We start from the raw sequence: 20,690 nt of genomic DNA, 5'->3' as shown, positions 1-20,690 counted from the left end.
TTAGCTATAATATTAACTATAACTAGTTGTAAACAACTAGATTATGTTAACCAATCTAAAGATTTTCACTGCTTGCAAATCCCTGTTTTCATATAGTGCTGGTTATGGTTTCAAAAACAAGTCAGTTCCTGTGAATGCTTCATGTTACAGAAATGAAACTTAACATCTGAGGCAATGCAGATCTTAACAGTTTGGTCCTGATGTTAGTATTTTTTGCTTTTCTCCTGCACACATATAGATCTTTCCCTATTTGGAAACTTAAAGATGCAGGCAATATTTTTTTGCTGCTAGTGGTGCATAATAATTATCAGAAACAGAACTCCAGCTACAGTGTTACAATTTTGTTAGCTGAAGTGTAAGTGTGCTTTGTTGCTTCTTAAAATATATATATGCTTGTATATGTATATAAAAATAGTCTCTCTTAATTATTGCAGAAATAGATAAGTTGCTGCTACTATCAATACTTCATGGACATTGTGGTAACAGCTGAGTTTAGAGCACTGATGGTGGTGAAACAGTTCCACATTGAACCAAAATTACATATATTCTCAGGATACCAGGGTGGAATTGTACTGAACTTGTAGAGTTCCTGGTCCTCCAGTTCCCAGAGAGGACCAGGGTAGGTAATGGAAGGAACTTTATAATGCCAGGAATTTCTGAGCTGATTTCACTCTGTAGCTGACTGCTAAAGTACCTCAGAATCTGGCATTTCTTGCACCCTATCATGGAGCAGTTGGCACATTGCTCATGGTAGGAGACACACAATACTGCTGTGCCCTCTTTCCCTCTTGATCCATGATACCACAAAAGCATCTGCTTTATGAGGAAGTTTGCTGCTTGAACATGAGCAGTGATAAGCATTTGCAACCTGAGGGGAATGGATGACAGAACCATCGCTTGTGTGCGCCAAGGGTACAATTGGTACAGTCTATCAGTCACGTGAATTGTGATTGGCCTGTTGCAATGGAAATAGCCTTTAACAAAAACAAAATGAAAGCTATTTACCTTTTGAATGGATTTTACATACTTGCACAGAAGGGAAAAGAAATAGGAAAGGAAGAGAAAAGAGAATAGGAAAGAAGAGAAACATTCCCACCAGCTCTTCCCCTCCAAAATTAGCATTGGCATTGGTGAAGTCACACACAAAGGAAAGTCTCACTTTCTTTGTGCTTCTCACAATGACATCAACATGCATGGCTATGAGATGATGAGAAAATATCTCACTCACAATGAGTAACAAATCAGAATTTTCTTCAAAGCAAAAAATGATAACACAAGACCATCATAGGTATATGCTAGCTTTTCCAAAACACCTGTTTTGAACTCTATATCTGTTGAGATCACTTGGCTGGCGATCTGTCCTTTCTAATATAATGCAGGGGGACATTTTGAAAAGGCTGAAGAATGTCTACTATGCAACTTGGCTGGAATATCTGCCAAAAAATGAAGTTGGCATTGTTTTCAACATGGTTATCTACTTTCAAATTACTCCATAGAATAGATAGTGATATTCCATGGGTAGAGGTAGATTATGGGGTTTAAAAAATCAAATTGGAGCCCCGTAATTTTGTGTGCTATAGGAGTCTCATAGAACTGAGATATTCCCATAATTAACCACTAGCCATGGGATATTATAATATATTCCATGGTGACTAGTATTCTTTCCATTTCCCTCCCCACTCCCAGTAGAATTAGAATGGTTAATTTAGCTCTGGTTTCACCTATTGCTAACATGAATCAGTACAATTAAAAATAAGAATGAGGCAATCACTGTTTAGGCCAAACCAGTCGGTAATGACCAGTCAGACCTTTTCCAGTTGGCCTTTGCTGCTAGAAGGTTGAAAGAGCTGTAGCTCACCAACCCATACTTGCAAAAGGAGTATGTTTTAGAAAATGTGGTTCAAAACTCGTCATAGTTCTAAATGCTAAATTCTAGTGGAATATTATAGGATAGATTGATTTGCATGCCATGGAATAAACATCCTTACATCTAGTCTTGTCTCAGAGTGAGTCATTTTGCATTAGTGTCAAGAATTTGAGCTGTTGTTCTACTTTGCAGTTAATCATCAGAAAGAGACTGGATTGTCTCATGAATATGCATGATGGTATAGTTGTCCCTTCAACTTACTAGGCACCTAGTTTCTGTAATGAGATGTACAATATCTGCCATTTAAAACAGCTGAAAGATCCCAAATGGGAACAAATGAGAAAGCATCTGGCTGTTTCGAATTCCAGCCCTGTTTTGTCAGAAAGCTCTGTAATTGCTGAGTACTTGGCTCCTACTCTGCTCTATGAAGCATTCAGCTCTCAGGAGCCTCTGAGATGCATTACACAGTCCAGCAACACAGCTGTAGAACTCTCAAAATTCTTCCACTAGATGTAACAGCTTTCCAAAATATCTTGAGACTTGTATGCCCTTAACCAGGACCAAAGTTTGGGCTCCTAGAGCGTGCTCTCATCCTTAGTTTTGCTGATCAGCCTCCACTGTACCATTTGTCCCTGCAACCTAGACTTCACACATATTATTCACTGTGTGATGGTGGGACTAGAATGGATAAATGTGCTACCCATTGCTCTAAGAAAGCAGTCTGGCTGAATCTTAAATCACTACGCGGGATGGAGGTTAACGGTCAGATGGACATTCCTCTAAGAGGTTTCCTACCTGCTCTGTTAATTTCTAAAATTTCTTCTTGGGCCAGTGGGCAAGTGTCGCTCTGAGTACTGTGGTGTGGAGAGTTTACGACAGATTTACAATAATTGGGGGATCCCAGCTGGGGTGGCCTCGGGATATGCTTCTTTTTTTTCTTTGGTAGCTTCTGCTTAGCCATAGCTAAGGAGTAATACATTCCGAAATTGTTCACAATGACAGGGACAGGCATGGCAATGGTCAGCACACCAGCGAGAGCGCAGAGGGCCCCCACCAGCATGCCTGACCAAGTCTGAGGATACATGTCTCCGTAGCCCAGGGTCGTCATGGTGACAACAGCCCACCAAAAGCCGATGGGGATATTTTTAAAGTGTGTGTGTTCACTGGCACTAGGGTCATTTGGTTTAGCACCTATTCTCTCGGCATAATAGATCATCGTGGCAAAGATTAAGACGCCCAATGCCAAAAATATGATGAGCAGCAAGAATTCATTTGTGCTGGCACGGAGGGTGTGTCCCAAGACCCGCAACCCGACGAAGTGGCGGGTCAGCTTGAAAATTCGCAGGATTCGCACAAAACGGACTACGCGGAGGAAGCCCAGGACATCCTTAGCAGCTTTGGAAGACAGGCCACTGAGTCCAACCTCTAGATAGAAAGGCAGTATGGCCACAAAGTCAATGATGTTCAAAGAGTTTTTGATAAATTCCACCTTGTTTGGGCAGAAAGTGACTCTCATCAAGAACTCAAATGTAAACCAGACCACACAGACACCTTCGATGTAGGTGAGAAAGGCTTCCGTCTCTGCTTCTCTGTAGTGCCGCACCTGGGTGTCATTCCCGATGAATTCAGTTTCTGTCTTGTTCACAATGGGGTTAAATCTCTCGTGGGTCTCGAGGCAGAAGGTGGTAATGGAGACCAGAATGAAGAACAGGGAGGCAAATGCCACATACTGTGGAAAGAAAGATATGAGAGAAATGTTAAACCATAGGTTAAGTACAGGGGCTTTGATTCTGAAGCATCAGGGAGAGGCAAGAGCTGTATTAAATGTGAATATTATGCCAAGCTTTCTTCCTGTGGGCTTAAGATGCCAAGTCTCACCTGCAAAGACAGCCTAACATTCAGCCTGGGAGGGAAAGCAGTATATAAGTACATGTTAAAATCCAGTCTTATACAGATAGCACCTTAGGGAGAGTGTAAATTTAAGCAAGCACTTAAATCTCAGGACTGTCTGTGGGATTTAAGGTTAAAGACATATTGAAATTGTACCTTCCTGAACTTAGTCTTTTGTTACTTCCTTGCCTTAAAGAGAGAGCACACCTTCCAGGATAGCTGCCAGGCAGTACTTCTCTCAGAATTCTCTCAGCAGTATCGTGGCTGCTCTCAGCTTAGTGAGAGCTGTGATATTTCAGATCTCAGGTGCTAGTAAATACTGGTGGCAGTCTCAGGTGGGCTCTACAGCAAGGAGCAGAGTCCTTGGCATCATCATACTTTCTTGGCAAACTCCAGACACAAGTTGAGAAGAGTTACATTATGAAGCAGAGCTCTCAAATGCCTCTGTTCTCAGTTCCCTTCTCTAGATCTTTTGGGAGTGGGGGATAGGGGGAATAAGGAAGAAGTTTCAGATAAACCTGTCAGCTGAACCCAAAGAACACACACATCTGTTGGCTTTCACCGGACACAATTTTCTTGAAGAGATTCTCATTACGGTGTAAGACTTATACTAGAATTAGGTTAACTTTTTAAAAGTATGTTGGATTACTATTACAATCTGGCCTTGAATGTTTCCAGGGATGGAGCATCCACTACCTCTCTGGGAAATCTGCCCTTGTGTTCCACCACCTTCATTGTAAAAAAATCTCTTCTAGTATGAATCTTCCCTTGTTTAGGTTAAAAACATTACAACAGGACTTACAAAAAAGTCAATCTGCATCTTTCTTATGAGCTTCCTTTAAATATTGACGGGGAGACCTTGTTGGCAGCAATAAGATCTCCCTGGAGAATTCTATTCTCCAAGCTGATCAAAGCCAGTTTTTTTAGCTTTTCTCAGCATTTCCTCAGCCTAAAGGAGATCTCTTGGTTGTATTCCAGGATAATTGAGGGGTACAGTCAGTGCAGTCAGGCCAAAATTCACACGTCTTGTAACCACAGCTGCCCTGCTCAGTCCTCCTTTAATCAATTAAGTAATTTGCACATATCTAAGTCTCTTTGTGTGTGGGAGTGGTACAGTCATGGTAATACCTCTTGCCACTCCACTCCCTACATCTGTTAACCTTCTTGTTTGTCATGTGTGGCACCTTGACAAGAGATTTCATATAAGGTATTTCCCTGTCTTTATGAGCATGAGCAACTGTGATAATAAAATATTAGTTTCCTGTTCCTTTTAGTTGCCTGTTACTCACAGTGTCCCTTTTTCAACAATGTAGTCAACACAGAGGTTAAAAAGAACTAGTTTCTTCTATCTGGGTGTTGCCAGTAATGCAGTGCAATAGTCTGAACAAAACTGCTGCCAAAAGAACAGACCCATTAAAAATAACCTATGCTTCAAACTATCAAAGCTCTCCTGCAATCAAGAAGTTCCTCCTGTCTGCCTTCCTGGGTAGACCTAGTGCAGAATTACACTTGACCTTCTATATTAGCAAACAAAGTCAAAAGCATGGATTTGCCACATTTTGAGGCGAACCGTTTAATAGAATACAAAGAAAATGGAAGAGAATAAAATCACCAAGTCATTTAGGTTGGAAGGGCCCTCTGGAGGTTGTTTGGTACAATTTCAAAGATGGACCAGGTTGCTCTTACCTACTCCAAGGCTGGAGATCCCACAGCCTCTCTGGGCAGCCTATGCCAGTGTTAGGCCAGTAAGAGCAAATAAGCTTGGAAGGATATAGAAGCAAACAGACTCTTCTACTTTTCAAATTCAGCTTTGTTGCCAAAGAGATCAGAACAATTGTTGCAGATTTAAACAATAAAGTGATATTTTCCTGTAAAATCTTCAGGTTCTCCAAGGCTGGAGATCCCACAGCCTCTCTGGGCAGCCTATGCCAGTGTTAGGCCAGTAAGAGCAAATAAGCTTGGAAGGATATAGAAGCAAACAGACTCTTCTACTTTTCAAATTCAGCTTTGTTGCCAAAGAGATCAGAACAATTGTTGCAGATTTAAACAATAAAGTGATATTTTCCCGTAAAATCTTCAGGTTCTCACAGCACTGTTATGTGAAGATCTGCTATATGTGCTGATATGTGCTGAAATCAATGCCTAATATATCTGGCAGATAAACAATATGAAGATTAGGGAACTTGAGAAGCAGGATTTTTGGGTATATTTTTCGTCAGAATCTCCTGTTAAAGAGGGAAATTTCTTTATGCACCGTTTCTCCATCTGTACAATTGGTGGTGTTGACCATGTACTTTGTGATCCTATATAAATGTGTGCAGGTTCTATATGCTTTTATCTAAACATTAGTGGCTTTAGTATATCAACAGTCTTCCTGAAAAATCCTTTTTGTGTACGATATCAATAACACTTGGAGATTACTTGTCTACATGTGAGTAAAATGACAAACGAAAAGCATCTTGCACCAAGCAGTCAGGAAGATGTTCCTAGCAGCCTGAGCATGTCTGCTGTGTTCCAGCCTGGGGCAGATTGTCTCATGGAATCATAGAGCCCTGAGAATTCAGGCTACAGAAGGAAGTGCTGACACTTCCTTAAGGCAGGTAGGATGAGGAGAGAGGGCAATAAAACCATTTTGCATTTTAAGGGCTTATGAAGATGGCCCCTTTCTTTATCCTGACTCCAAATGCAATCCTCTTCTTGGTGTATAAAAATATATCTCCTGAGTGAGTTTTTCCTGCTTAGGACAACCTTCAGGCTGACCTCGCAGAGCAAGTATCTTGAAACTGATGTTTTGCTGTATTAAAGAGAACAAATAACCAATTCTGACCAGGCATTAAGTTTTCTGCAGTGGTGCAGGTTGGCAGTGCTATCGTAGAGAACATCACACCCATCATCTCTCATTGTTAGCCCGTGTGTACTCACACCTTGGCTTCAGAGAGTAATTGAGAGCTTTTAGTCCCCACTTCAGCAGAGCAGGAAGCACCTCCTAAATGAGTGTGAAGTGTCTGCTTCCTCCTATCTGGTTTTAACAGCTTTTTTCCCAGGGATGGGCATGTTTTTGTAGGCTTTGTGGCTTTGAAAGCATGAGTCTGCTTTCAAGATTTCATTAAACTATGTATGAGTAATTGTACTGACAGGAAGAATCCCAGTATTTTTCTCCAATTTAACTTTTCTCCAGTTTAAGTTCAGAAATGCCTAAAAGTCAGGCCTGACAATTTGTTCACTGGCATCCATCTCTGATAGATTTATCACCTGCAGCCTCTTGAAACACAGGAATTTATCAGCTTACTTCAAGTATCACTGGCACAGATTTATGTTTGTGATCCCCAGTTTGTATTGCTCTCTTCCCTTCTTTCTCCGGAATATTTTTCTTTGTTAATCATCTGAGATTTAGGAAACTGTAAGCATGATCTAATAGCACAAAAATCGGTGAGTGGACTTTTCTAGGAAGACCAGCATTAATTTTTTCCAAAGATGTGAAAAAAAAAAAAAGAGTACTCCCTGGTCTACGATCAGAGGTCCATTGAGTCTAATATGATAACTTGTCAAATCCAGAGATGGGCAGTGCTGATAAAATCTGGTGAAAACTATGGGACTCACACGTGTTCTATTGTCTTTGAAAATAAGTCCATCTCTTTTTATTTCACTAATAGTGGTATGAAAACTAATCAAACCAATGGATTGCTCTTGCATAATTTAGTGGTACTTAATCTTATATTTTACAGCAGTTTCTCTTCCTCCTAGGATCTGGATGGGCTGAGGGAAAAGAGTGAGGATTTTAAGAAGTGATGTCACATGCTGTTGAGTTACATAATGGCATCTAAAATTTCTATAATTAAAGAATATACTTAGGTAAAGTGTTTGAAGTGATCAAAATTCTTTTATTTGATTTGACATGTGAATGATTTCTATTTCACTAGAAATGCTGCTCCTATCACTTTTTTTTTTTTTTTCTGGCTCTAATACCAACAAAGAAAAATCTCAGATTGTCCAAAACCACAAAAGCCATAAGTAAAGACAGAGAGGAGATTTAACAGGGGAGATTTGGATTAAAATGTTTAAAATATTTTCATTCTAGAGACAGAAGAAATTACACTCCTGCATAATTTCTCTTAATACTGGCTGTATTTTAATAGGTTTATTTTGAAAGAGTCTAAAAGGTGTTATGCCCCTAAGTGGAGAATTTTGTAACCCAATTTATCTTGCCTCTGATTAAATCTATCTATCTATCTTATCTGCCTGCCTGCCTACCTACCTACCTCTTCTCCCTGCCTTATGCCTAACCCAGCCATTTTTGCCAGGGCAGTGGGAGTGTGAAGTACCAATTAATTCTTAACAGTAGTGTTTCACATCAACTTTGCATGGCTGTAAAAGGAGCAAGGTAATGGAATCAGACGTAGCCACTCATGAATAATTATCCAGCATCTTTCCACTCAGCATGGAAAGAAAACAAAAGTTCAACAGCCTTAAAAACACAAATAAACCTTCTAATACTTGAGGATTTAGAGGCTAGGCTTACATAAAAGGTCTGAGTATTGGACTAGACAGTATTAAATACAGAGGTTTTGCTCTTTACTTCTGAGAGTAGCTTTCGAAAACAGCACTTTACCTTGCATAGTTCTGGTCTTGGAGATAAGAAACCTTTTTTATGCTTGGGTCCACACAAATATGCTGAGTAATATGCTCGAATTCATTGATATGGTGCCTGGAATTCCCAGACTTCAGTGCAGATGGGCAGTGAAGGCTGCTGACGAAAGTACCAGACCAGAAATCAGGTGAGTGAGGCTCTTTTCCAACCTCCACCATTGACACATTCAAGCACGTGGGTCTGCATCTTTTGCACCATCCTTTTTTATCTTTATTTTTAATTTAATTGAGATAATGAACTCTAAGGCTTGGAACTCTCTGCCAAGTTACATCTGCTCCCTGTCCAGACTGATGTAGGTCTGGAATGGGGACTTGGGAAGGGAGGCCTTGGCTGAATCTTGGCAGCACTCTTAGAGACAACAAGGAAAGTGTGTGGTGGCAGTGCAAGCAGCAGGGCTTTGTAAGGCAGGTTTCAGTGACTGCAGAGTTTGTTTTCTAGGAAATAGCGGTGTACACGACACGCTATTCATAATTCATTCCGGATCACACGTTCAGAGCGAGTTAGTAGCAGCTGCACGCCGCAGACACGTGCTCTTCTTTGATACTGCTCAGAATCATTTAACAATCCTACTCAAGCTAAATGGGAGAAAAGAAACACAGCACACTCAGAGAAGATTTGCCAGCCTTTTCCTTTCCATCTGCTATCAGAAATATTTTTGAAAGTGATTCTTAATCCTTATCTTTTTATAGGGAAATTCAGGAAATTCTACCCTCTGGGTGAAAAGCAGAGGAAGGTGGCATTTTGATTGAACTACATCTGTTAAAGCATCAGGAAATTCTCTGTATAAGTGGCACCATCTCTTTGCTGTTGAACCAGCAAAGAAGAGGAACTAAGCAGTTGTCATCTCAGTCTGCATGAGCAGGGCACTGAGCAGCAGGAGGTTTCCTGCTTCTCTCTTAGGAGGACCTGGGGCTTGCCAAGCAATGGGAGATGAGAACACAGAACTCACCACAGAACTTTGTCTCTGAGGGAGAAACAATGGTAGTCTTACTGTTATGGAGCTTCCAGAAAAGTGTATTGTGACTCTAGTGAGTTCTACTATGTTTGGGTTAGTTTGTTTTGGAGTTTCGTTGTTTGTTTTGGGGGAATGGGTGAGGGCTGAGGGGTGTGGATGGGCAGAATAATATAAAAATCACAAGTCTAGTAATTTTTCACATTGTCTATCACTGCTACACACTTGCAGGAAAAAGTTAGTCTCTGAAGAGTTTCAATAACATGCGCTGGCAACAGAGGAGTTGGTTTTCTACAAAACATCAGTAATTCAAATATAGCCAGAGACCTGTACTAGACCTGTATAAAGCACTGGGGTTTCTATTTACAAGGTATCTCTTCAAGTACTTTACCAACTTTCTTTTACAGTAGTTTATCTGATTGAGGTTTGTCTCTCCAAACTACTGCACTTCCATGAAAATGCCAGCATTTGCCCATCTGTGACTCGAATCTCAAAGCTTTGCCTAGTTTTTGTTTTAATCTGTAAACAGTACTTTAACCACTTTTAATTTAAAAATAATTTAGTTCAGCCTATGTGTCCCTGGGTTATTTAACAAGACAAATCTTTTTGCTGCAGCTCAGCCAAAGTATGGGTTAAGTGAAAGCTGCCTTCAATACTTAGCTTTATAAACATTTTATTATGTCAAGACCAATTTTCCAGGCTTTCTTAGAGATATGGACCCTGATTCAAACAAATGACTCATTTTTAATGTGCCGGTAATTCTGCTGAATTTTTGAAAGTACTACTGAATCTGTATGATTGATCAGATGATTAAATGTGGGCACATGATGCCAACAACCAGATAATGCTGGGGAAGTGAGCAAAAGCTAGGACTCTGTCAAAAAGCAACCTCTGCTATATTTCACTAAGAATCCTAATGGAAGATGTTTCAAGATCCTGTGAGCAATGATCATGAAAAGGAAAAGATTTGCATGGGAAAAAAAGTCCAGTTCTTTTTTTTATGGGTGTGGTGTAGGTATATGAGGGCACAATCAGATGTTAGCAGCAAGCTGTTCTCATTGAAGGCAGAGATGACCCTCTCAGCAGTCTGCCTTTCAGTGAGATGATAATACAATTGATAGAGAAGCTCACATCAGCAAACATGCTGGTTCACTCACAAGATTACTCAAATTCATGGTTTGTAGCTGAGACAAATGGAAGAAGGAGCCTTGTGGATAGACAGAGCTTGCTCTAGAATTGGATAAAAAGTCCACTAGCAGCTCATGGATCAAATGATTATGTAGTGCCAAAAAATATATGACAGCTTGCAAAAAAATCTTGGAATGCTTTGTGGCACACAGACATGAAACAGCGTGTTAAAAAAAATGTGCAGTCATCTGTGGAAAATATGCTTAAGTTATTCGGTGTTGACATTGCAATAAATAAATTAGAAGCTGATCTCTCAAATGTTAGTCCTAGCAGGCAGCCATGTGCTTTGACAAGGTAGTTACTGGGATAAGCAAGGCTGCATCAGAACTGGAAGTGGGGTATGGACAGCGCTCCTCTGGGCCACATGGCCTGCCAGGTGGTCACCAGGCAAGGGCTGGAATGGTTCTTTTTAGGTCACAGGCAAGCCTTCCAGTTTATCTAGGACAGATTAGGTCTTGTGAATTAACAGGAACATTGACACAGTAGAGAAGTGAATTTATTTTGCAAAGCTTCCTTGCTGCTCCCTAGTCTGGTAGTGAGAACTAAATGGAAACAGTATGGTGGGACCAAGGAATGCTTCATATTGCTCAGCAATGGCACAGTGGGAAATTCTTAACATGTATAGATTCCTGATCCAAAAGGGCCCCAAGACTCCTGCGGCTTAGTATATGAGACACAGCAGAAGGAGCTGTAAGTGTGAAAGTTAGCCTTGCATCTCTGAGGGACTGCAGAAATGCGTGCTTGATAGGGACCTTCAATATTGTCATTTCCCTGTCCCAAAGCACAGTCTTTGATATTCCTGAAAGTTGTTAAGGATCTCTACTGGTGAATATCATGGAAATTCTGCAGGAAATTTATCCCAGTACTTCACCTTTTTTTATCTATATTTTTTCTTCCTAATGCCTAAACTAAATCATCTTCATCTTAAGCTTTTCCATTTTTGTCCTATCCATCACAGACAAATAAGCATTTAGAAATTTTCAGGCATTTTCCTTCTTTTGTAAGCTAACAACCACTAAACATTCAAACACCCCATGAGTCCTAGGCTTCTGTTTTCATATGCTCATGCTTTTGCTGCATAAATTCAATATAATTATTAATCTCATTTTCAGATGATGGCATACACTTTTATGCTATCAGTTCTGTCAAAAGCTTTAGGATTAAAGAAACTGAGAAAGTAATGTAATATTTAATACATGAAACATAAACTAACACATGGCAAAAGAAACCAGAGAACTTTAATTGCCCATTAATAAAAGGAGTTTCAATTTTTTTCTGTTAGGCAGTTGGTAACATTTTTTGGACTTTGCACAGTTTCTGTTCTAAACTGAATGGGAGGGTTTTGTAGCAATGAATGGTGGTGGTGTCATGCTTAGGATTTTCAGGATCTCACCTCACCACCTTTGTTCTGGATTTATCTCCTGAGAAAATCACACTTCCTTCCTCTCTAACTTGCTGCTGGTCTATTTTTTTCCCTTTTTGTTACAGCTTCTACACTGTGACTTGCCCAAAGGTGGCTTAATTCATATGCTTATATGTCTGCAGCCTTTCTCAAACTTACTTTTGAAGACATTACTTCTGCAGCCTTTTGAAGCCCACCCTCAGTGAGGTTTGATTCACCAACTTCAGCTTCACAGCAGCCCCCAGGAATGAAATTGTCAGAGGTATGAAGGAGGCAGAGGGTGCTTGGTGGTCTCCAGCTCCTTTAGAAAGAGCATACCCTGCTTACTTACCTTTGTTTTTGCAAGAGGAAACCCTCCAGTGTGTGGGAGTATTGAGTAGAAAAGTCCATAAGGAAACACCTGAAACACAGGGAGGCTTTGCCCTGAACATAAAACTCTTTAACTTAACATGCAAAGCCAACTTTCCTCCCTGGGGCTTTTAAGCCAAGGTATTTGGTGTGTGTTCCAGATCATGTTTGTGTGCAGGCAATAATGCTTCTGCTTCAAGACAAATTAAAATGAGTACCTGTCCAACCTTTTGTAGTTTCCCATGTGGGTGGGCTGGCTACAAAACCAACCTTGGACAGGGTGTGAAGTCTGTCTGCACACCTTCCACACTCATTCACACAGAGCTGCTGGGGTGTGGCAGGCTGTAGGATGATGCTGGCAGCTCCCACTTAGGATGAAGTGGAAGGTCCAGAATGCATCAAGCCCCAAAGGTGAGCAGTTTATGTCTGCAGCCTTAACTCAATTTCTCTCCCAAAGCAATACTATAGCAAAAATAATTATAACAGAATTCATCTACAGACCAACTTACTTCATATTTGACCATGGATTTTGAAATCTTGGTTTCTGACTCTGTGGGATATGTTCCAAAGAGATTTAAATTCTGGGAGCAGCTGAGTGTTTACCCTCTGATAGTTGAGTTTAGCACCTCAGAACAGAGGCACTCAAAATAACTCCTCACCCTGGAAAACTGGAAGCCCTGGGATCACTATAGTGCCTGTAAATGTTGAGCTCAGGATTTCCTGTTTTCACTGCAGGTTATGTGGATGGATGTCACAGATGATGTATTCCCTGAAAAGCCAGAGTTCTTAACAAGATGTCTAAAAATAAGGATGTTAAACCTCAGGCATTTCAGTGACTGCTTCCTTTTGGATAATTTCATCATTTCTTCATATTTTTTCATATGACTAGCAATGTGTTGTGGGCACTTTCCCTTCCATGTTGTTTGCTTGGCTTAATCCATAGCTAGCAGTTTGTGCTTTTAAAGCATTATGGCCATAATTCTTGCCTACCTTTGGGCAGTGTGTAGCACAAAAGTCCTGTTAAGCTCCTAGATGGCCTAAATATGGTAGTAAATATTGAGACCTTTTTGTGCCTTTGCTCTACAAAACCTAAATATCAAATATCAACATTATTATATAATTATATAAAAGTATACCCACCTTATTTATAATTGCAACTGTTACAAATCAAAAAGAAAACCCCAAAATTATTTTAAAAATAGGCAGTATTTTGGAAGCAGAGGATGTTTTCATTCCCTAGTGAGGCAGAAGCTGCTGCACAGCTTAATTTGTGCAAGGATAATGCACAGGATGGGAACATACAAAATTTCCATTGACAGCAATCTTTGTCAGTACTGGGTTTTGACTGGCTGTGAGCCATTTTAGATATCCGAATTAGTGACAGCATAACTTATAAAACTGTGTTGGTAGCTCTTTTATGCAACTTCCAAAATAGTCTTTGTCATATAAGAAAGATGAGGATGAATGTTTGAGCAGGGCCTGTTGCAATTACATGAGACTTAATGGTTTTTAACTTAATGAGGGAATCAAGCTTAGATATAAGGAAGTTTTTTCATTATGAGACTGGTGAAACACAAGAGCAGGTTGCCCAAAGAGGTTGTAGATGTCCCATCCCTGGAAATATTCAAGGTTAGGGCTCTGAGCAACCTATTGATGTAGTTGAAGATGTCCCTGCACACTGCAGGGTGTTGGACCACGTCACCTTTAAAAGTCACTTCCAGCCTAAAGGATTCTGTGTAGCCTGTCTTGACTCAGACCAACAAGATTGAGGGTATTTTTTTTAACATCAGTTCTCCTGTCTCTCTGAAAAAGAAAATATTTATTCCTGTATTTCTGTGGCTCCACTCTCCAGTGTGTCAGCAGTAAGCAATTGGAATCATAATGTGGCCACTAGGTGCCAGTCTCCTGTTCAGACAGTCACACACTTTGCTTCCCCAGTATTTTTTTTATTCTTTATCTAACACCTCATGGAAAATAGCCCAGTTTGGTATTGGTGAGATTCCATTGTTTTGTGGGCAAGTAGAGATGTGATATTTACAGGAAGCATAACATACAACCCAGACTCATGAGGGCATCTGCCATGGCATGAGCTGCCACCATGGTGACACAGGGCAGTCAGAACACGTTGCCACCCCCCTTGCTGACAGCACCATCCTGATTTCAAAGAGAAAGTTGTAGCATCTTTTCTTTCCATGGTACAATATTTTCTCCTACTGTACCCAATCTTGCCACAGTAGTGGCTTAGAGACTTGCAAAAACTCTGTCCTGACATGGAGCAATGAAAAAGCCTTGTACTTTTTTTAATGTTTTTAAGGCTAAATTGGTGAGTCACATCTAGCACCTGTGACACCAACCCTGCTTTGAGCTACAGGTGGTGATCACCCCTCCCATAAGCCAGTTCAGGGTTGGCAGCTGTGGAGGCCTTGCAGAGGAAAGATTTCCAGGGGGTTGCTGCAGAGCTGATTGCTTGGCATTGTCAAAGGGGCTCCCTACAGCCTCTTGCAGGTGAGAGCCATTCTCTCATCTGGTGCTGCACCAAGTACATCTCTCTGTTAACCCCTTTCAGCTGGGGTGCAAAAGGCCCAGGAGGAGCCCTTTGCATCCTCCTGGGAGGTGTATCGCATAAGCAACAAGCAAGTACTTCTAAATCCAACCTCTTGTGCAGTCAAGGTTAAAAGAAAGATGGAAATATTCAGAAGGATCACAAGGTAAGTCATAGCCTAAACCTAGAGAAAATTTGCTTTCTGCAAAAGATGGAAAGAATGTTCAATATTCTAAAAGGTTTGCTAGCAATATTATGCAACAGTTTTTAGCTCGTGTTCTGCAGTATATTCAACGTCTTGTTGGATGATAAGATCCTCTCATATATTGTTGTTTACTGTCTTCTGGCTCTATCATCTGTGCTGTATTTTCATTTCTTAGGTTTATTCAAGTGCACATGCTAAGTGTGGTTGGAGAACCAACTCAGTTTCTGAATTCTAACCTCAGACATAAAGGAAATATCTTTCATTTGAAACAGCTGTGTTTGAATATTATGTATCTACCTGGAGTACAAAGAATCCAAAGCACTCTATAGCATCTAACAGTGTGGAACTCTACACCTGCTGTTGAAATGTTAATGTAGGTATCAATCTCTGCAACTGTTTTGTAAGGCAAAACAAGTAGCTACTACTTCTGTGCCACAGACAAAGTGATTGTGTTTAGAGCTTGTGTTTCTCAAGTATAGTGTTTTAACTTTGAGTACACAACTACCAGTATTGAGAGCTTGAATTGGGGACAGGATTAAAAATCTGTATCTTAATATCTAAACTTTCCCAGGGGTGGATAATCTGTGAAATTTGGAGTGCTGGGCTGTTGTTAGGATACTGTGTCTGTTGGCCAAGAGATGGTCCCCCAGAACTTGTCTTTGCAGAGTTCAAAGCAGGCTGGTTGTGAAATTTCAGCTCACACCTTGAGCCATATTCTTCCCTTTAACCTTGCAGCTCAGTGAGTCCAGCACTCAGCAAATGTGTGTAGGGGGTGTAAAGAATGGGGGGACAGAGCTCAGATCTGTGTAGGCTCTTAGAGTTTTGTTCTTTGTGACATCAATGACCGTGGAAATGGCATCTCTGGGTTAAGAAAAGGGTGAAACATTTCCACTGCCCTTTCAAGTGTCCTCAATACTTTGTCATGAGACTTTGAGGTCCTCAGCATTAGGAAATCTTATCAGATATTTTTCTATGATTGGACTGATGGCTTATTAAAATTTAGCCCTTCAGGAGATTTTGGTTTGGAGACTCAATAACAGTGAATTGCCAGAAATCACTAATCACTTCTGGAAATCTTCCCTAGCAAGTATCCATTTAATAGGCACCAAACTGCATAAAAATTTAAGGGAAAATGAGAGGAGATTGGGAGTGAAGTTGGAAAAGAGAAGAGAAAGGCAGGACTTGTGTTCAGGGCAGGTATTCTGTTAGCAAATAAGGATGAAAAATAACATTCACCCCTGAGGGCTTATTTTCACTTGCTCCATTTCTAATTCTTAAGTGATTTGTGGCAATTGTGTGCTGCCATAAGCCTGATCCTAACATCAGCTGTGTGCAATTGAATGTTTTGGGAGAGCACAAAAAACTGTTTCCTAGGGAGGGAAAGTTAAAGGTGATTTTAAAACATAGAGCTAGCTGGGAATCAGAAGATGTCCAAATCAAGGTTTGTGATTATTTTTAAAAAATATATTTATCAATCAGAGCTTGAAGCATTTTTATATTTAACTTGCAGTAAAACCTCAGTGGAGTGAAAGAGGCAGTGTGACCTCTTCCTCTTCCTTCCTTCTGTGTTTCAGATTGAGGTGCACAATTTTCTGGAAAGATGGAAAAGCCTTTTCCTGTCTTGATGCGTTAGGTGCAAGCAAGCTCCCTAAACAGATTACTTGCAGTTTAGCAACATAAATGCCACTCTAACCTCAGGATAATTCAGAGGACACTGATTTGAGTGCAGTAAATGGTTTCCTCCATAAAGCCATCCTTTCCAGAATAGGAAGCACATCTCGGGTGCTGACTGGAGTCAGGGGAGGTGAATGTTGCCACTTCATCTGCCTCAGAAACAAGAATCCAGGATTTCTGACCCTTTTCCCCATCTTTCATTGAGCAATACAGGCAGCTGCCTGTTTGTGAGGAACTTTGATATACAGAGAATTTGCAATGCGGTAGGAGTCCATTTCTGCACCTCTTCTTCCAGTGAGCACCAGAACTGAGTTTTAATGTGAAATGTTGAGCTGAGTATGTGATCATCAAGCTCTTCATAATCCAAGATTGTGGATTCCAGATCTAAGCTGTTCATAACACAGTGTGTCACTGAGGTGAAGATTTGCAGCAGCAAAATTAGCTTATCTTTAACCTGGCGTTGTGGGTTGACAAAATTTGCATTTTGCAAACCTTTTGTCTCAGTGCAAGTGCTGACAGAGTACTAGGACTTCTCTTTTTTGTTTTTTAAATTTCTTTTCAAAATAGTCATTAAAGTTGGGGAGGGAGGAATTGCCAACCGTATTTTAAAGGAGCTGTAGCCATGGTAACTGAGGTACCTTCAGTTGCCACGGTAACAAATGCAGCTCGACTGCCTTGCTGTAAAGCCAGACAAATCTACTCATGATCTGTTGATTTTAAGATGATTTATAATTTGTTGAGCTATTTTAGGCACTTAAATGCATAAATCAAAATGTCTGTTAAAACGACCAATACACTGTACTATTTATGAATTATTCACCCCATTCTTATTTCACCAACTGGATTTTTTCCCCCCTATCAATGTATATAGGCTTTTTCCACTCCCAGTTTTTCTTATTTATTGTTTAGAAAAGGATCTTTCATCAGAAACAGATGATTCATATTGCTGCTTGTAAATCTCATTTATTTGAGGAATTCTAGCCCCCTCCCATACCTCCCCTGCTCGGTCCTGCAGACACTAAATGGAGCTTTATGTACTTCTGCCCTGAAACAACAAAATATGCTTTGCTAAAAATTTGCTAATGAATTAAATCAATACAATTTGGAATGAGTTCCATCTCAAACAATCAATACAGGCCCAGTGATGTACAACAGGCAGGCAGGTAAATTGGTCTAAATAAATTTACAATTGATTTTACTTTTAAAACCAAATTAGGACACTTACAGTCTTACCAAATAAGATAAACTGCAACTTATGCAAACAAGAGGATTCCTGGTTTTGTCTTTTTTAATATTAGTAGTGAACCTGTTACCTTTTAGAGCTCAGTAACTTTTGCTCCTAGGGTAATATGCATGATTTCTTGGCCTAAAAGCATGGGCAAAACAGGTCATGTTTATTCATTTCCTCAGATTGCTTTTGCTAGTAACTTGTGGTAGCCTCTGCTTGTTAATGAGCACTAAAGCATTGCATAATTCAGTGTAAGTTATGTAATAGGTTTGCACTCAAATAGGTTTGTGTCGTGGTGTGGATGTGCATGAGGGCCAGGACCTGGTTCTGAAGGCATTGCTGGGTTGGGTGGGCTCAGCAGCACCGTGTGCCTTTGTTTCCCTCATCCCATCTGAATTCCCCACTTTGTCACTGGTTTTGTGCCCAAAGAAGAGTAGAGTCTTGAAGGAGAATGCCTTTTGTCCAGCTGGGGCATTGTGCTGAGCCTACACTGCTTGATGTTGGCAGGAGCATGTCCAGAGCCACGAAGTCTGAGGTCATCAGAGCTGCATGGGCATCGAGGGCTTGGAGCTGGAAGGATCAAAGCTGTTACAGTGTGCCCAAGTCTGCAGGATCTGCGTTCCTAATCTGCTAATTTGGAGGTATTTCCCCTGCACCGATGACTCATGCAGAGACATGCGGCAGGCACATCACTGCCAGGGGGGCGAGATGTAGAGATTCAGAAATATGCAGTGCCTGCTGCATTCATTTCTTGTGTCTCCAGCCATGATTTTTCCATAGTTACGCAAAGCTTACAGTCTGAAACCAAGTAAAAAGTCTGAAAAGCTGAGTTATAGAAAGTTCTCTCGGGTCTGTTAATTTTAAGTAGTGGTGTCAGCAATGCTGTAAGACTGATAAGGTTAAGAAGCTGTGTTTAAAACCCCGTAGATACTTAGGCAGATGTTATGGGATTTAAGACAGCCATTGGGTTTTAAAGGTGCTTATTTTCCCTGAACAACACATGCTTGCTCAAGAGCATGATGTTACCGTCCTCTGATCTAGTGTAATGACCATTAGCAGTCGTTCTCCTTGCTCAGAAAATCCTATTAATTCTTCACATGCATGCACAACTCACACTAGTATTAAAGATGAGCTCATACTAGTATTAAAGATGAGCAAATCAGAGTTATTAGGTGGTGCTTTACCCCTAGGATTTTAGCATATCAGATGCTGAATTCTTACAGATGCATATCAGATACATCATTCTTAAAAATCTTGGAAGTGAGAAATTCCAAAAGGTGTGTTTGTACATCCTGCTGCAACTGTAAGAATCTTCCAGGGTATTATAAGGGGTTTGTTTCACTTCCTTTAAGGGAGAATTTCAGAGTGAAAGAATTTAATTCAATTTTTTTTAGCCTCATCAAGCTTTCATTCCATTATATTCCTATTTACATGCTGCTTAGTTTTGCTTGACCTTTTCCTCCTTGGTCAAAGTGCCCTTCAGATTGTTGCAAACTAGTTTTTTGCCTCTCTAGTCTGTTGCTTAGCAGAGATGGGAATATTGAATTGGTTCAATCTGTCTGCTTAGTTTCAACTATTCCAGCTTCCAGATGTGTCTTTTGGTTTTAGTGATGATTGCCTAAAAAATAAGGATTGGGAATGCTGGGATCTCTTCAAAGTTCAGTTTAGACTGTAATGTTTTTATTTTCAATATTAACCCTTAAATGTTATTGTTCTTATTGATGGAGACAATGAGATATCTTGCACAGGCAATTAATAGAATGTTATAAGGGTTTTATTTCTCAATACCTCAGTTAAAAAAAAAAATCTAATAAGTCTGCTGCTTTGTCTGCCTTTCTAACCTACTCAACAAGAGCTCAAGTACAAGATGTTCTTGTCTGCTGCAAGTGACAGATTCACTGCACACACCCAGCCCTCCTCTCCCTGCCAGACAGGGAACTGTATTGAGATAGTCAAGCTGCCTGAACATGGAGAGCAACTCTGTGGCTTGTGGATGCAAGAAGCACAATGCAATGTGTTTATTAGAGTGTCGTGCTCTCCTAAGTGGACTTGGATCTCTGTCTGGCTCTCTGGGATTAAATATTTTCAACATGGAAATTTTCAACATGACTGGAGTGTTTCCCTTCCCAGCTCTCACTTAGGTGTCATGGTAGCCACATGGCTGAATTTTCCTTGGGAGATGTTTGGAAAATGACCTGGTTTCATTAATCTCATGGGCCAGGAACCCTGGATATGCCACGGCCATTAATGCTAGAGCCAAAATACAACGTAATTGGGTCAAAATGGGGAAGCACAGAGATGTTATTTTGTAACACATGCCTTTGTGTTTTTCAAAAAAACCCATGTAGGGGAAGGTGATATGTCAGCAGTTTCAAAAAAGGGAGACCAACTCCTAATCTCCTTCAGAAAGGCAACACTGGAATTTGCTTTCATGCCAGAGACAGTGAAATTCATTACTGTTGATTTTTCTAAGTTCCAAATGGCTGTTGGGCTGACTTTAGGCCTTGGTCTTGCAACCAGAAATTCTAGTAGAGCCTCTGGTTTATTACAAGCATCTAGTGCTTAGCAAAAGTGCTGAGTGGAAAAAAAGGTGGAGAATTCAAGCATTTTAGCTAATGGTGATGAATGAATGGTGGCTGTGAGAGCTGAAAAACTCCCCTCCTTGTGCTGTATGTAGATGATCTCAGTCTCAGTGCCATCAGACTCTGCTTAGCATTTCCTTGTCTGCCTTATTTTGACTGTCTTA

The 20,690-nt window shown here is 40.5% G+C and overlaps 1 protein-coding gene across 5 annotated transcripts in view; it reads right to left on the bottom strand.

Moving 5' to 3' along the window:
• KCNC1 (potassium voltage-gated channel subfamily C member 1) overlaps window positions 1–20,690 on the bottom strand; it is a 121,269-nt gene that overhangs the window by 33,501 nt on the left and 67,078 nt on the right. For all 5 annotated transcript variants that reach the window (XM_059475342.1, XM_059475341.1, XM_059475338.1 and 2 more), the window contains exon 2: window positions 2,663–3,596. In XM_059475342.1, the coding sequence (XP_059331325.1) occupies window positions 2,663–3,596 (934 nt within the window). The remainder of the gene's footprint in view (window positions 1–2,662; window positions 3,597–20,690) is intronic.

This window comes from Ammospiza nelsoni, chromosome 6, assembly GCF_027579445.1.
Source record: "Ammospiza nelsoni isolate bAmmNel1 chromosome 6, bAmmNel1.pri, whole genome shotgun sequence".
NCBI classification, from domain to species: domain Eukaryota; kingdom Metazoa; phylum Chordata; class Aves; order Passeriformes; family Passerellidae; genus Ammospiza; species Ammospiza nelsoni.
This window is presented reverse-complemented; position numbering and strand designations above follow the sequence as displayed.